General features: G+C 31.7%; 2 protein-coding genes across 2 annotated transcripts; both read left to right on the forward strand.

Moving 5' to 3' along the window:
* Nucleotides 1-1,563: 1,563 nt before the first annotated feature.
* On the forward strand, nt 1,564-2,394 carry LOC148573026 (uncharacterized). Its single transcript, XM_088505631.1, has 2 exons — nt 1,564-1,864; nt 1,961-2,394. Exons 1-2 carry the CDS (start codon nt 1,564-1,566, stop codon nt 2,392-2,394), a joined length of 735 nt encoding a protein of 244 aa, XP_088361757.1.
* Nucleotides 2,395-13,318: 10,924 nt separating this feature from the next.
* LOC107624885 (F-box protein PP2-A13) lies at nt 13,319-16,127 on the forward strand. Its single transcript, XM_016327360.3, has 3 exons — nt 13,319-14,125; nt 14,473-14,591; nt 15,345-16,127. Exons 1-3 carry the CDS (start codon nt 13,793-13,795, stop codon nt 15,766-15,768), a joined length of 876 nt encoding a protein of 291 aa, XP_016182846.1. The 5' UTR covers nt 13,319-13,792; the 3' UTR covers nt 15,769-16,127.
* Nucleotides 16,128-17,262: the final 1,135 nt, after the last annotated feature.

Genomic DNA, 17,262 nt, shown 5'->3' on the forward strand with positions numbered 1-17,262 from the left:
GAAGCAAAGGAAATATGCTCATACTGTGATTTTCAAAAAGTGATGACAAGCCAACGATAACTGAAAAAATATTACGACATAATCACAATGCTTTTTTCATCGTAATTTATAACTAAAAAATCACCACTTATCAACAACAAAATATAAAAAACAGCATAGGTATGAGCAGGTTTATAGTGTCTTGGATCTTAAGCATACTTGAGAGTATCAGGGTATTTATCTAGGGTTGGAGTAGTTCTACTATTGATGATAAATAACCGCCAATTTATCTAGGGTTGTGGAGATTTCTCTTCCAGAAGTGAGAAGAGACATTAGGGGTTATTTATAACCATAGGTGTTTAAATTGGACCGAACTGAATGATTCAACCAAAAAATCGATGAATCGGACCCACTAGCAGTCCGGTCCGATAGTTGATTCGTACAAAGAAACGAACCAAAACGAACCAAAACGAACCAGTTAAACACAATGTGAACCAATAAAAACCGATTAAACTCGTTAGGCATCGGTTCAACCGAACCGGTTCCAATCTAAAATTTCCAAAAATTGCATGGCCTGGTTCAAACTACTGTATTGAAGAAAATGAGAGTCCTTCCATGCTATATCAACGCTAAAAAAATAACTAGAATTTATTTATTTAATATTTAATAATTATTAAACATAATTTTATTTATTAAAATTAATTAACAAAACCTAAATAAATTAAATGTGGATTCTTCTAAGCTAATAGTTTTCTGGGTACACTATATTTACAAAATTTCTGAAAACCCAAAAATCCTAAGGGTCATTACCAACATATGGAAACATAATTTTCACATGAGTCCTTCATGCCTCTTCGTATGCATCACATGGAGCAAATTTCTATCAAACCCACTCCAACCTACTATTGCAGCGCATTAAATGCTACGATTTGCCCCTTCAAGAGGGGCTTGGTGAATGTCATTCCTTCACCTGTTCACCAAATGGAGTGAGACAATGGCATGATGAGGTTTTACTTTGGGAAATACCAACTGTCAAGACTTCATCATTGCCACTGTCACGGGATGCATTCAGCTGACAGGTTAGGCTATGATACGACATGATGCTGGTCCTAATCATCCAGGTGCATTAATTACACATATTCTACCACTCAACCTACAAACCATCCTCTTTAAGCATCATTCTTGGGCGAACTTGAACAAACACTTCAGTTCCATACTAAATTAATTGTGTTTTTTATTCTTTTAACGCATTTGTCAAAAACGTCCTGATTCTACTTTTTCCAAACAATTTTACTCATCATTCAACTAACCTTTTTTAAAACCTAAAAAATAACTTTAAATTAAATAAAATCTAAATTCACTCAACTCTAGAATCTTCCTGTGAAAGTCTCTTCACATCATGGCCTGAGCCTCAATAAACCTATCTGTCAGAACCATCTTCACATCTCTCACATACTCACCCGAACAACAACAAACCACTCCATGCCCTTGTTGATTTAGACCAATCCCCTCCTAAACAACATCAGAACAACCAACTTGCTTGGGACCTGGAACGTAAAATACCTTGCCGAATCGCCAACAACGATGGAGGCCGAATTGAGGAAATTCACCTACTTCGTCATCATCAAAGGAAGGAACACGGGACTCTTCACTTCCTTCGACGTGGCCAGTGCTCAGGTCGTCGACAATCCAAACGCCGAATACCAGGCCTTCAACTGCCAGGCCCTAGCCTTTGGTTCCTACACAGCGCGATTAAAGGCAATCGAGAAAGAGAATGAGGCGCTTGATGAGATGACGCAACTAATGGGCCAACCGGATGACTCGCCACGAAAATGCCCTCCGACCGTCGTCACCGAAAACGGCCGTCGGGCCCCTCTTTGTCGGTGTAGGTCTTTCTTCACCTCAATACATACCACAGTCTGCTAAATTTACACCATTTTCCAAGACATGCCTAAAGCCTAAATTTTCAACTTTCACATAGGGATTAACTGCATCCCACCTAGCGAGGTTGCCTCCGGTGCCTATGCCGTCAACCTCAGCATGGAAGAATTGCTTCAGAAGGTTTCCTACGGCGCCTCCTTGCCACCACCTTCCTACTTCCGTACTGAGTTGGGTGTCCGTGACACGGGAGTCATGTATGCTTTCTCGGTCATTCTCCCTGGGAACCCGTTGGGAGCCGGGGTCCACGCCAAGGGAAGGTACAACCCTCTCGAGACGGATGCTAAGGAAGATGCTGCTTACAACATGCTTCAAAAGGTCCTCCACACCACAGATCAAGAAATACAGGACTTCAACTACTTGAAAGCAAAGATGCTAGAGAGGGCCAACAATGCACTTTCTGAAGAGGTTCAACGCCTCGAGGAGAAGTGTCGTCTCCACGGCTACGACAGCAGTCTGGACAATGTATCGCCATAGTACTCTTCCCACCCTTTATCCAATTCAGCTGCATTCCACAGATCAATCGTCACATCATTAGGAGGGCTTTTAATTAGTAACGTTACCGGAAATATATTTCTATACTGCATGATGATGTCGCTAATTGTTATGTTAAGCTTCTATGATCAATCCAACTTGTGTAATCCACTTTACTATGAATGAATTCTATTATGATCCAAACACTAATTTGCTCAACACTTAAAATCAAGTTATAAAAATTTCACCCCACATGATACACCGATAACGACCCACACCAAATTTCATGTCTCAATACGCCACACAACCACAAACTTTTATTTACAATTCCAACTTTTAACACCTTCTATTTTCGGCTATCACCTGTAATTTCGACCACTAAATCTCATGTTATCTTTTACTATAATTTTACAACTATTTTTATTATAAAATTGGCATAACTCCAAACCACGAATAAAAAACTGAGGTAAAAAATTAACACAATAACGTTTATTCATTTATTTAAAAAATATCACTTTACATTTTCTCAAATTACCTTAAAGTTCAATTAACAACGAAAAAGTCACAACAGGAATTCAAAAGGAACCAATTTGTATCAAACTTTTTCTTTTTTTCGAAACAATTACTATAAAAGACTATTAACAAGATTTAATTATTAAAAAGGATGTTTAATACTAAAATTATTAACAAGTAAATGTTTTTATAGTATTTATAATATTTAAGAAAAAAAACCAGCTCTTTTTATAATGAGACAAATATATCTTTAATTATTTTTTATTATTTTATTTTCTTTATTTCTTTTAAAATTTTAATAATTTTAATTAATTATCTGTTTCTTATTTATTTTTAATTTTTGTGATCTTCTGTCATTTTTTGTCAACGGATAAACATCACAAAAACAAAAAAATAAATGAAATTAAATAAATAATAATTTTAGAAAAAATATAAATTATCAACATCAAAATTATAAAACATAAATAAAAGATAATTAAGGATATATTTATTTTTTATAAAAAAATCTGCTTTTTTTTTAAAATATTATAAAAAAATATGTCTTTATTAATAATTTTGATATTAATTAATGGTTTAATTATTCTGTTGGTCCCTATAGTTTCGTAAAATTTTCAATTAGGTTCCTATACTTTTTTTTTTAATTGAGTCCCTACACTAATTTTTTTTTGAATTAAATCCTTTTTAGTAGTAATTGACTTAATTTTATAGGGACTCAACTATACAAAAAAGAATTGGTATAGGGACCTAAATAAAAGGAAAAAAAGTGTAGGGACCCAATTAAAAAAAAATTTGGTGCAAGGAGTCAATTAAAAGGAAATGAGTCAATTAAAAGGAAAAAAAGTATAGGAACCTAATTGAAAATTTCGCGAAACTATAAAGACCAACAAAATAATTAAACCTTAATTAAATATCCTTTTTAACAATTAAATCGTTTTTAACGGTCTTTTTGAAATTTTTTTTGTCATACATCAAACTCTACTTAAATATATTCACTCACAATAACAGAAACAATATTTTTTAGTTGTGTTTTTCCATATGTACTTACTCTTTTTTTAATTGGCATTTTAAATAAATTCTCACTTCACCTGCGTCAACTCCAAAAAAAAAAAATTTATAACCACCTAACTCAAACTGATTCATTTTAAAAAAAAAATACACAGCTTAAGCCAAAACTTGGATGAACTAAATTTCATTCATGGACATAAGTTTTGCTTTTCGTTTTCATTCATACAGATAAATTTTTTCTCATACTCATGGACATAATTAATTAGCCTATTTCCCATGGTTTCAACCCAAAACTTTACAGATGGCCTATTAAGTCGGCTTGGCTACTGCTCTCTTCATTCAACTCTGCTCGAAGCCATTGTACTGAGCCCACAATGGATATTTTAATATTTTTACATAATCTTACTCCGTAACGCCTTAGTCGATGGAAAATACAACATACACCCTCCTACCTTAATATTCACAATAACCACCTTACTAGGATCTGAACCATTCCAATATTTAACAATAAATCTCAATACTAAAAAGACTGAAGAATTAAAATGCCAATAAGATACACAGACGTACCTGAAACGTTTTCTAAGTTATATAATCATTGTGTTTTATCCATCCATATCATATAAATATTAGGCGTCACTCATATTTCATTTCAACCGATCAACTTTTTATTATTCAAAACTTTTTTGATGGACAGATAGCATTCATATAATTTTTCTTTTTGTTAAATAACCTTTGATTCTTTTTTACCATGAATTGTCACTAACATATATTTATATATATATATAATTGCCGCAACGCAGATAACTGGAAAAAATATAAGGCGGCTAAAAAAGAGACAAAAGTGGTTGTAAGTGAAGAAAGAACAAGAGCATATGAGGGTCTCTACCCGTCTTTGGGCACGAAAAAAAGAGAAAAATGTATATATAGAATCGCAAAAAGCCGTGAAAAAAGAACGAGAGATTTGGATCATGTTAAGTGCATAAAGGATAAGGATGGAGAGGTGTTGGCTCAAGAGGAGAAGATTAACGAAAGGTGGAGGAGCTACTTCTACGAGTTATTTAATGAGGGACAGAAGACTCTTCCGAGCCTTGGTCGGTTATGCACAAGGGAAGAAGATCAAAACTTTGACTACTATCAAAGGTTTCGAGACTTCGAGGTAAAAGAGGCTCTAAAGCAGATGAAAAATAGTAGGGCAGTAGGACCTGATAATATTCCGATTGAGGTTTGGAAGGGTCTTGGAGAAAAAGGCATCAACTGGTTAACCAAGCTTTTTAATGAGATTTTAAGGTCAAAGAAGATGCCTGATGAGTGGAGAAAGAGCACCTTGGTACCTATCTACAAAAATAAGGGGATATACAAAGTTGCGAAAACTATAGAGGAATCAAACTTATGAGTCATACCATGAAGTTATGGGAAATGGTGATAGAACGGAGATTGAGAAAAGAGATACAAAGTGGTGTGACAGATGAATTTTCTATTGGTATAGGATTACACCAGGGATCATCCTTAAGTCCATACCTTTTCACATTAGTCTTGGAAGTACTCAGAGAACATCCAAGAGCTTGTGCCATGGTACATGCTTTTTGCCGATGATATCGTCCTTATGGGAGAGTCAAAGGAAGACCTAAATAAGAAGTTTGACTTATGGAGAGAAGCTCTAGAAGTGTATGGTTTGCGCATAAGCCGTAGCAAAACGGAATATATGGAATGTAAGTTCAATCCGAGAAGGAAAAACCTTAATATAGAGGTGAAGATTGGAGAAAACATCCTACGAAAAGTTAAAAGTTTTAAGTATCTTGTGTGCATCATACAGGATAATGGAGAGATTGAATAGGATGTAAATCATAGGATCCAAGAAGGTTGGTCAAAATGACGGAGTGCATCTGGTTTTATATGCGACAAAAAAGTGCCTTTAAAACTTAAGGGTAAATTCTATTGCACCGCTATAAGACCGGCTATGCTTTATGGTACGGAGTATTGGGCGGCTAAAGGGGAGCACGAATATAAGTTGAGTGTGGTAGAGATGAAGATGTTGAGATGGATGAGTGGTCATACGCGATTGGATAAAATAAGAAACGAAGATATAAGGGAGAGAGTTGGAATAGCACCCATTGTTGAAAAGATGGTTAGTTGAATCGCGTCTCAGATGGTTTGGACATGTGAGAAGAAGATCGATAGAACATCCAGTCAGGAGGGTGGATGAGATGGAAGATGGACAAGGGGCGAAAGACATATGAAAACCTAAGAAGATCATCCATGAGGTGGTCAAATGAGATCTACATGTAAATGATATCTTTGTAGACATAATATATGACAGAGCACAATAACATTATTTGATTTATGTAATCGACCTCACTTAGAACAAAGCTTTATTGTTATTGTTGTATATATAAAATTGCCATTATGTAGGTACAAAGAGTGAAATGTTTTTGATATGATAGATCGTTACGCTTGAGGTATAAAAGGAAGATATATTAATTGAAAATTTTTTATTGATGAAGTTAACTTGTGCTCAATGTACTAGTTAGCACATATAACTTGTTTTTACTTTTTACCTGGCTATTTAGCATTCAAATAATGGCATTTTGACACTTGTGTCTTTAGCCAAACTATTTTACCGTTTTTTTTTGTCTTTTATTGATATATGCCTCGGATGAGAGTTGATACATGATTAGATATTGATTTTTTCTTCCTTCTCTAGAGAATTCGAAATGGAACCATATAGTATAAGTTATTCCGGCAGGAATGGCATATAGAATTCAAAATAGATACGAAAAAAAAATATTAACAATAAAACATTAGTGTGGGAATCAGTGGGATCAATTCATCATGGGTTTTTTGTAAGAGATAGATCAGACGAAAATTTTTTTTTTCATAAAATAAATTTTTGCAAGAGACAAATTACAAGACAAATGCTAATATATTTTGAAAAAAAAATAATAAATGTAATGCTCATTAAAAATATTTATTATATATTAAAGACAACAAACAAATTAGCATGTTTTGAAATTTTATTTTTTATAGTTTTAAAGAAAAATAATTAACGTAGTTAATAGGCTGTCCTTTTAGCCATTGATATAAAATTTAATTATTATTAATTTTATAATTTATATAATGTATGAATTTTATTATCTTAATTTAATAATGATTAAATTAATATTTTCATTATTTGTTTAGTAGAATACCAATCTTTAATTTCATATCTAATTTGTCAAAATATAAATGGAAAACACAAACAGAATCCATTATTTTTTGCTTTTAAATTTACTAAAAAATAATATATTTGAATAATTTTTCCATCTACACTGATTTTAAAAAGGAAAAATATTAAATTATTTAATATTTTTAACTTTTTTAAATAAAAAAATAGTTTAAAACAAAAATTCACATTAAATTTATCAAATTATTTAATAATATTATGAACTAAAATACAATAATAATATTATCATAAACTCCCTTATATATTACATCAAATAGTGCCGGCTATTAAAAAAGTTAAAATTTTTAGATATAGATAATCTCATTGTGAAACACGATAATATTTAATTATTTTAATATTTTATACTACAATAATAATAATATAAAATATCATTGACATTTTATAAAAAAAAAATTTTTTAATTATCAAAAGATAAAATATTACCGACCTTTTATAAAAAAATATTATTTTAATTATTAAAAAATAAAATATTTGATATTTTGTAAAAAAATATTATTTTAATTATATAAAAAAAATATTATTGACATCTTGTAAATATCCATAACAACGTATAACACATAATTTAAATTACCTTTAAAGAGTTCACTACTCATAATCTAAAATACAAAAATAAAAATTCAAAAAGCGTACTACTTCCTATGGAAAAAAAAAAAATTATTTGATGTTCTGTATTTGGGTGTGCATAATAAATTAATAATACATGATAGATCCTTGATGCTTCCATAACTTATATATTAATGTTTATGTTCCTTCTCTTGTTTTCCTCCGAAAATAGTTAATATAAGCCAAACATCTTAGTCCTTGATGTTAATTTTTTAAATATGAATGCTAATTAAAGTGGTAACACGGAAATATAATAATTTACTTTCTTGCTATCAAACTTATTATTTTATTTTTTTAATTTAATATTTTTTTTTCTAACAGCCTCCTGAGAATAACAAATCCAAATGGGGTTGCCATCATTATGTGTATCCGACTCAGCTACAAATTAAACAATGATCAATAATCAATCATTATTAATTTTATGATTGGACACCTCAGCATCCATGAGGGTACATATACAAGTGGAGAAAACGATCAATCTTATATTCTTGTTGATTAATACTATGAATCTATGATGCCAATATATCATTGTTAGTATAAAAATTAATTAATATATATTTTAAATTTTAATATATATTTTTATATGAATAATTAATTTGATGTCTAATTTTAATATATACATAGTATATATGGTTATTTCTAATATAATGAATATCATAAATAAAAGAAAATTATATTAAGGCGTTGATGAAAAGATTGAAATATATCTTAAAAAATAATGTAAATTAAATTTTTTTTTTTTGTTATGATAGTTCTTTTAATAGGTAATATGTAAAAATTTTTGTAAATACTTGTTAAAACATTGTGTATGTTATGAACTTCACGAATTGATTTTCACTACTGAATTCAAAACTTTTTTTAGAAAATAAAATAAAATAAGAAAAGTATACCAAGAAGCTATTTGCAAATAATATAATCCGGGTGGGTGTGGAAAGGGAAATTATTTTATGTGTGACACATGTTGGGTAGCAAGAGGGGAACCAAAAATCGACCATTTTCAAACTTTTAAAAATTAAAGCATTGTTGTCTTAAAAATATAATAAAAATAATTAGACTACTTGGCTCTATGATTGATGGAAGTATCAAGAGAAAATCTAGCAAGAAGTGGTCAATAAAACCTAGTATTTGGATAAGTACTTCATTTGTTTATTCAAATGGATAAGAATGAAGTAATGAACTAAGCCTTTCTTCATAAAGAATGAACCAAGCCTTTAATTAGAAGACACAAATTATGAATTGTGTTTGAACGAGCTTTTGACAAATTGTCAAATTGATAATAACAAGTAGTTAATATCATGAAACATAATAAATTAAGGGTAAAACACATTTTTAAATTGTTTCTTTTTTAATATTACCAAATTATTTCGTTTTAAATTTCGTTTTTAAAATGTCTTTATATAAATCAATATAAATTAAAATAATTTAATAGGGAATTATAGTAAATTATTTTTAACTTAAATTGCTTCACTATTACTAAATAAATCACTTTAACTTAAATTTATTTAGTAAAAAAAATAGTACTTTAAAGTAATTCAATTTATCTTAACCCGATTTATTAGGACTACTAAATGTATATAAATTAATTTAATATAAACCAATTTTACTAGAAAAGTGATTTCTTTATAAATTTTTTATTATAAAATTAAAATTTTTATTGTAAACATTTTTTGTAATTATTATAAACAATTTTATAAAATTTAAAAATTTCTTGCCAAATGTTACGAGTACCATATAAATTTATAATGTACTCGTTACATATTCATTATATAATCAATATTTTTAAATTAGGATTTTGATTACATGTGCTTGGTAAATGTGGTAAGTTTAGGTGGAGATCAATGATGAGAAGGATGGTGGAGGATCATCATCATCTTCATAGAGATGTTCATCAATGGTGTCAGAGTTAAAATAAGTGGTAACAGAAACATGCCAAGACACAAATATAGTTGGGGCCATGAACAACAACAACAATCATAAGGAATTTCTATAATGCATCAGCATCATCATCATGATTATCATGCTTCTGTCTCTGCTCTTTGGGGTTTGTGTTCGAATTTTACTCTAAATTTATTGTCGAATTGCATAAACATAACGTTTTCACTAAAATGACATACTGACGACCGATTCTGACGGAAGATCCGCAGATAAAGTTGGCAACACTTAAATAAGATTTCACGTCACTGATTACCGTCGAATTTAGTGTCCGAACATAAATCTAGCTTGTATCCAACGCAAAATTTGCATATCAATTCGACGGTAATAGCCACTGTTAATCCGACAGTAAATTCGACAGTATTCAACGTATTTTTTGTAGTGCACAACCTCACCCTCAGGCAAACAAAATACATACAAGACCTTTTAAAGAGAGCGAAGTTGGCTGAGGCAAGACCGATTCCAACACCCATGGTGAGCAACTTAAAGCTTACTACCACCAGTGACTCGTCTTTTGAGAACCCTACCCTCTATCGGTCGATTGTGAGAGGCCTCCAATATGCCACCATTCAGCCCGACATCACATTTGTTGTCAATAAAGTCTCTTAATACATGCAAAATCCTTCCCAGCAAACATTGGAATACAATAAAAAGAACAGTGCAGTATTTTGCTGGAACCTTAGACATGGGGCTGCAATTTCACAAGAACTCTGAATTCAGTGACTCAAATTAGGCAGACGATATTGATGATAGGTGATCTACTACATGTTACTGTGTTTTTCTTGGAACGAATCTCATATGCTGGTCCAGCAGGAAACAAGCAGCAGTTTCTCGTTCGAGCACTGAAGCCGAGTTTCGGGCTCTAGCTGATGCAATGACAAATTGTATTTGGCTGCAGAGAATCCTTCACGAAATGCACATACTTTCTGGACCAACGCCGACTCTGTTTTGTGACAATCAAAGTATGGTATTAATGACAAGAAATCTTGTGCTTCATAGCAAGTCAAAACATTTTTAAATTGATCTTCACTTTGTTAGAGGCCGAGTTGTGAAGAAGCTGACACATATAGTTTACGTACAATTCCAAGATCAGCTGACAGATATTCTAATCAAATCCGTTTCTCAGACATTGTTTCTTAACTTCAGACCAAAGCTTAGAGTTCTGACATCACCCTCTGATTTGAGGGGACATGATAGGAGAGAAGAAGAAGTGAAACTACTACCTTCTGGTCTAAGGGGGTATATTAGGAGATCAGACTAGAACAAGCAATATAGTATTAGTTAAGTATCTATGCTGAGTTTGCAAGTTTGTTAGTATTAGTAGTTGTTGAGCTGTTCTTTCTGTTAAGTTGTTAAGACTCATTCCATAGTATAAATATCTTACTTAAGTTTTGTAACAGACTAGTGATAAGAATTCAATCAAACACATATTCCTATAAGAGTAATACCTCAAATAGGTCTCTAAAGATTTGGCAGTCCGACTGATTTATCCTCCAAAAAAATTAACTAGGTCCCAGATCCCCAAGATTACTAGATATATGCCATATAGGTCTCCAAGTTAGGTTGAACCAATTAACATGACACTCTCTCTCTCTTACGTGGAGGTTGTAGGTGTGACGTGTCAGGTAAAGCAACATGTGTCGCGCTCAGGACACATTAGTCCCTGGACACGTGGCTAAAATGACGTCTTTTTGGGACAATGTCAAACAACGCCATTTTGAGGGTACAGATTCGTCCCCAAATTTGTTCTCTGGTTCTCGAAACATCGATGTTACAAAGTCAAATAGGTCCCCTAAAATTTTTGTTATAAGTCAAAAAGGTTCCTGAATTTAAGTGGGTATCTTGCATAAAAAAAATGCATCCTCTCCCTTTCTCTTTGTAAAATTACAAGTATCTCAAACCCTCACCTAAGTTTTACGACCTAACCCTTCATATTCTTCATCCCCATTAACGTTTATCCAAGTTCGTAATAGTGCTTTACAGTGTGTACAGGGACTGTTTGGTGGTGGTGTGTCGTGCATATCGTCGTTGTTCGAGATAAGTTAAGTTAGTTTTTGATGTATTAAATTGGCAGTAAAGAGTAAAGTATGATGAATGTACATGTGATGTATGTTTAGGGTAGATCAAAGACAGTATGTTGTAGGTGTAGCTTAAGTGAGAGTTGTGAAGTGGTTACGGATAGATATTTGATAATAACAAAAACAATGTAGGTATTTGAAATTTTTATTCTATTATGATGTTGTATTGTGTTGGTTGCTTGGTTAACTTGTGACAGAATTTTATTTTTTGGTATTTAGATTAATAAAGACATAATACCTGTATTTCACCGTGGGGAAACTTTTTGTTAGAGACAACAAAGGGGTGCTTGTGTACATCAATGGAGAAGTCAAAAAATTTCTCCCAATGGACATTGACTTGATCTGTTTCTTTGACCTATACAAATTTTTCTTAGACTTGAATTATCATGACCACAAGGCAATGTATTAGTATGATCCCACTTCTGCTAACTTGGAATCTGGTATTCATCCAGTTCATGAAAGATAAAGATATCAAAGTTCTGCAAAAGAACAAGATGCTAGATGAGGATATTTGATGAATTCTAATTGTTTGACTATAATTATACTTGAGATTTGTCATTTTATGTGCTTGGGATTGCATACTTTGACATACTTTGGATAATTTCATCATGATTTGATTCTAATTATGGTTCTAGTTGCTTAATTCAAGGGGACCAATTTGACATATATACTATAAATTCAGAGACTTTTGACTTATAACAAAAATTTTAGGGGACCTATTTGACTTTAGAACATCGAAATTTTGAGAACTAGGGAACAAATTTGGGAACGAATTTGTTCCCTCGAGACAGCGTCATTTGGCGTTGTTCTAACCATGTGTCCAGGGACTAATGTGTCTTGAGCAAGATACGTGTTGTTTTACCTGACACGTCACACCTACAACCTCTACATAGGAGAGAGGGTGTCGTGTTAACCGGTTCAACTTGGTTTGGAAACCTATATGGCATATATCTAATAATCTTAGGGTCTGAAACCTAGTTAATTTTTCTGAGAGACAAATCTATCAAACTACCAAATCTTTGGAGACCTATTTAAAGTATTAGTCTTCTTATAATTCTTTTTTCTCGCTCTTTTATCTCTTCTCTAAATCACAGATATCTTTTAATAATTAATAATTATTAAATAATAATTTAATTAAATTTATTAAATTATTTAATTATTTTTTATTATTAACTTCATATGAATTTTTACAATTTTAAATATAAAAATTTTATTAATAATTAATTATCTTTTGTTATTTTTCTAAAAAATTCGAAACTCTTTTTATAAAATAGATATTTACTCCACCATTTAAGAATGATTTGGTACAACTACAGAAATAAATTTTTTCTATTTTTTAAATATTTAAAATAATAAAATGTGATTTTTTATTTTTAATTTTATAAATAGAATTAAAAATATATAAAAAAAAGAAAATAATAAAAAAAATTAAATATTAAACACCATCTAACTTTTTGTTCGGGAGAGAATCCACTCCTGTACAAGTATTACTAAAACTAAGGCTATAGAGTAATTAATGTGATAATGATTGATAATGACAGCGACAACTTATCTGACAAAGCTGCGTAAAAGTCGCGAGTATTGCTTGTACTTTGGATAAGAACACCAAATTCTCATAGTTTCCATTCTTAGATCTCAAAAGTGTCCCAGATCATCAGCTGTAAACATAAAACGGCACCCACTCTGACACACATGCGTGTCGTTCATAGGAATCATCGTGTGTTCGTGTCGTTTCCCTATCCATTCTCCAACTACAACTAGGACACACCCTCTTTTCTATTTTTTGTCCATTTCAATTCTACAAGCTGTGAAAATTTTCATGACCCTTTGAAAATTTCTTGCTTTATTCTTCTTCCCTTTATTTGGTATATATTTTGGTCAAAATAATTCCATGTATTTGTCTCATGATGTTGGAGTTGTTTATCTATTGACTCTTCTCTCTCTACCCCTTTATCTCAAAGTTTACAAATTCAAGTTCAAGCTCAAATTTTGAGGCGAATTCAGCTTCTGGGTCATTGAGATCTAAGAGAATATTTTATTGTGTGTTGGTATGGGTTCTAATTTGTCATCGTGTGTTTGTGATGATGGTGATGGTGGTTCCTTGAAGCCAAGACTTGGGGACATACCAGAGAGTTGTGTGGCATTGGTGTTAATGTATTTGGACCCTCTTGATATATGCAAGCTTGCACGGTTGAATAGAGCGTTTCGTGGTGCTTCCTTGGCAGATTTCATATGGGAATCTAAGTTGCCTTTGAATTATAGGTTCATCATGGAGAAGGCTTTGGAAGATGATGATGATGATGCTTTTTCAATGGAAGATTTGGGGAAGAGGGATGTGTATGCAAGACTCTGCAAGCCTAGTTTGTTTGACAATGGAACAAAGGTTAGATTTTTTTAAGTTTTAGTACTATGTTTGATGTAGGTTTGGGAATTCACAAGAAAATGAAGTTAGGTCAATAGTCAACGGTTGAGTTATGGGTTATGACTAATGATAAGTGTTTGATTCGACAAGTAGTATGGGATTAAAGTCATATGGTTGAATCTTCTAATAAAATTATGAGGAATAGGTTTTGATTAGATGGAGTTTTGAGAAGCTATGTAATTTTTGACCTATTGATAAACACTTAATCTAACCTCAAAAAAGGATGGAGGACATTATGGGGTTGTTTGATCCACTTCATCATGCTTTTTAATGAGTGATTGGTGTAAATAATGTTGTTTTTGGTGTAGGAAATTTGGCTAGATAAGAAAACCGGTGGGGTTTGTTTGGCAATTTCTTCCAAAGCATTGAGGATTACAGGAATAGATGATCGGAGATATTGGAGTCACATTTCTACAGAGGAGTCAAGGTGAGAGATTATTGTAAGTGAAACTCCTTTTATTCTTTGATTTTGTTCATTGGTCATTTTACCTAGTTTTTTTTTATTTTTTTTTTATTTTTTTGGTCTTGGTATGAAAAATTTTCACTACTGGATTGGTTTCACACATTTTACACTGTGTTAGGCCCGCTTTCTGGCTCTAAAAGTTCAAGGATTCAGAAATTGGCACTTTCCCAAACTCCAATTTACTAAGATCTAAGAATATCCAACGTCAAAATCTAGTACATGTCTAAAGTTGGAACGATTACCTCAGAATTTTGGTCCTACTTACTTTCCCACAGGCTCAATCTAGAACACATGAAATCCGGGTCTATAATCTTGCACGAACCCCTTTTTTAATTTGCATCTAGCGTTAATGGGGGATGTTTATGCACTAGGCTCTTTTTTTTATTATTTAATTATGTGTTGCCACCTTTTGTATCGACTAAATGAATTGTCCTATAGTGATTGCTATAGTGCCTAAAATTTGTTGTCTAATTTGTTAAAAAAAGAAAAAGAAAAGTCAATATTTAATTTAAAAATATAAAAATAAATTCTTAAATATTTACTGTTTAACTTAAAAGGTAAGTTTTGCAAAATTCAGCACCGAACTAAAGGCACAAAAAAAGATTTGCATTAATATTATGTGTTTATTTATTTGGGTTTGTTATTAGTTGCATGTGTTAGAAGAATAAGACAAAGTTGAAATCCCATTAATATATATTTTCTTTTTTCTCCAAACAGATTCCATACAATTGCATATCTTCATCAAATTTGGTGGCTTGAAGTGGAAGGAGATATTGAATTCCGATTTCCACCCGGGTCATACAATGTGTTCTTCAGGCTTATGCTCGGCAAGTCATCCAAGAGGCTCGGCCGTCGAGTTTGTAACTCCGAGCACATCCATGGTTGGGACATCAAACCTGTAAAATTCCAGCTAACAACTTCCGGTGGCCACGTCGTGTCCCAAAGCCATTTGGATAATCAAGGGCAATGGATCCTCTACCATGCCGGAACCTTTGTTTCTAAGGATTCCAATGACTTGATGAAGATCAAATTTTCATTGACTCAGATTGATTGCACTCACACAAAAGGTGGGTTGTGTGTAGATTCTGTGTTCATATGCAATAGTGGAGTAGGAAAGGGTGTAGATTGTTTTTGTAGATAGGGAATTAAGGCTTTGTTTGGTAATCATCTTATGAGACTGTTCTTGAATTGTTATCTTAAGATACTTAGCAAACACAACCTATGTGTATATAAATGAGGAATGGGTTGAGGCATTTGAGTTTAGTAGTTTTATGAGTTTTGAGCTGTAGCATACTAAGGGGAGTTAAAGTAGATTTTGATGCTTCCAAACATGGCTTCAAAGTTCAAAAGTTAGTTTTCCTTTAGGTGTTTGGTTTTGTTAGTAGGGCAATGTTGCACATACATTTTTGTACGTTTTTCCTTCCCTCTTTGGCCAGAATATATGTGTGGCTTTTGTGTATATTTTTCTTGGTTAATATTGTGATTTGATTGCTTTGTTTAGTTGTGAGATCTTTAGTGGTTCATGTTCTATTTCAGCTGAGAAACTCTTAGGAGTCACTAAGTTTTAATATTTTTGGTTATTATTTGGCCATTATAAATATTAAATTATTTTTTATAAATAAATTTTATTAATTCATGTATATAAATTCTAAAAAATATAGATACAAATTATATTGATTCATATGTGTAAATTATATATTTTTTGTATGTAAATATAGATACAAATTATTACTGGTCAAATATTGGTGAAAAATGATAATATTTAGTGGTCATGTCGTATTATTTATTTCAGCTAGCGTATATGAAACAATAATACACTATGTTCTTTTTTATTTTTTATTTTTTTATGAGTGTTAGCAGAAAAGAAAATTAAGCTCTTTTAATTTTGAGGGTAATCAGTTTATTTATTTATATTTTTTAATTGTTCTTCTTTTTAAGAGTAAAGCCAGGGTATTCTTTGAAGCCGTGTGGCACCTCTATTTTTGGTGTAAATTGTTAGATTAGATATTGTTATGGATTGTTTTTAATTCTCTTACAAAGAAAATTCTAGTTAAGTGTTCAATAATATTTTTGGTCTAACATTTACAAAATCTTAGGTAAATTTCAAACAGAAAACCCAACCACATAAACAAAAAAGAAAATGCAACAAAAATTTCGTATAGTAGCATGTTTTATTTTGATATAAAGAGATACAAAATATAATATTTATGCGTGTATATTTGTTTTTTCAAATTGTTCATAAATTTGTAATAAAGATGCAAATTATACCAGACTCTTTTTGTGCATGTGTAAAAAACTGAGAACCGATAAAACGATACTGCTACTCCAGAAATTGATAGAATGTTCTGCTCCCCAACTTTAGTATTCAAAACGAAAATCACAAAATTAAAGAGGGAAAACGTCTTATCAAAATCTGAAAACAGTTTTGCCATTGATGTGGATTTGAGGTGAATGATGAATTGAGCAAGAAAAAGAAGTGAAGGAGTGAAGGTGAAAGACGAGAGTGAAGAAGTGAGAAAGGGAGTGAATAGAAAAGAAAGCATGCCAAAAACAGAATTAGTCTTATAAACTATTAGCCAAAACTAATTGCCCTTCTACAATTTCTAAATTATATGATTTATATCTCTCTTTTTGA

Source organism: Arachis ipaensis, chromosome B2 (genome assembly GCF_059453495.1).
Source record: "Arachis ipaensis isolate K30076 ecotype BB chromosome B2, ASM5945349v1, whole genome shotgun sequence".
NCBI classification, from domain to species: Eukaryota; Viridiplantae; Streptophyta; class Magnoliopsida; order Fabales; family Fabaceae; genus Arachis; species Arachis ipaensis.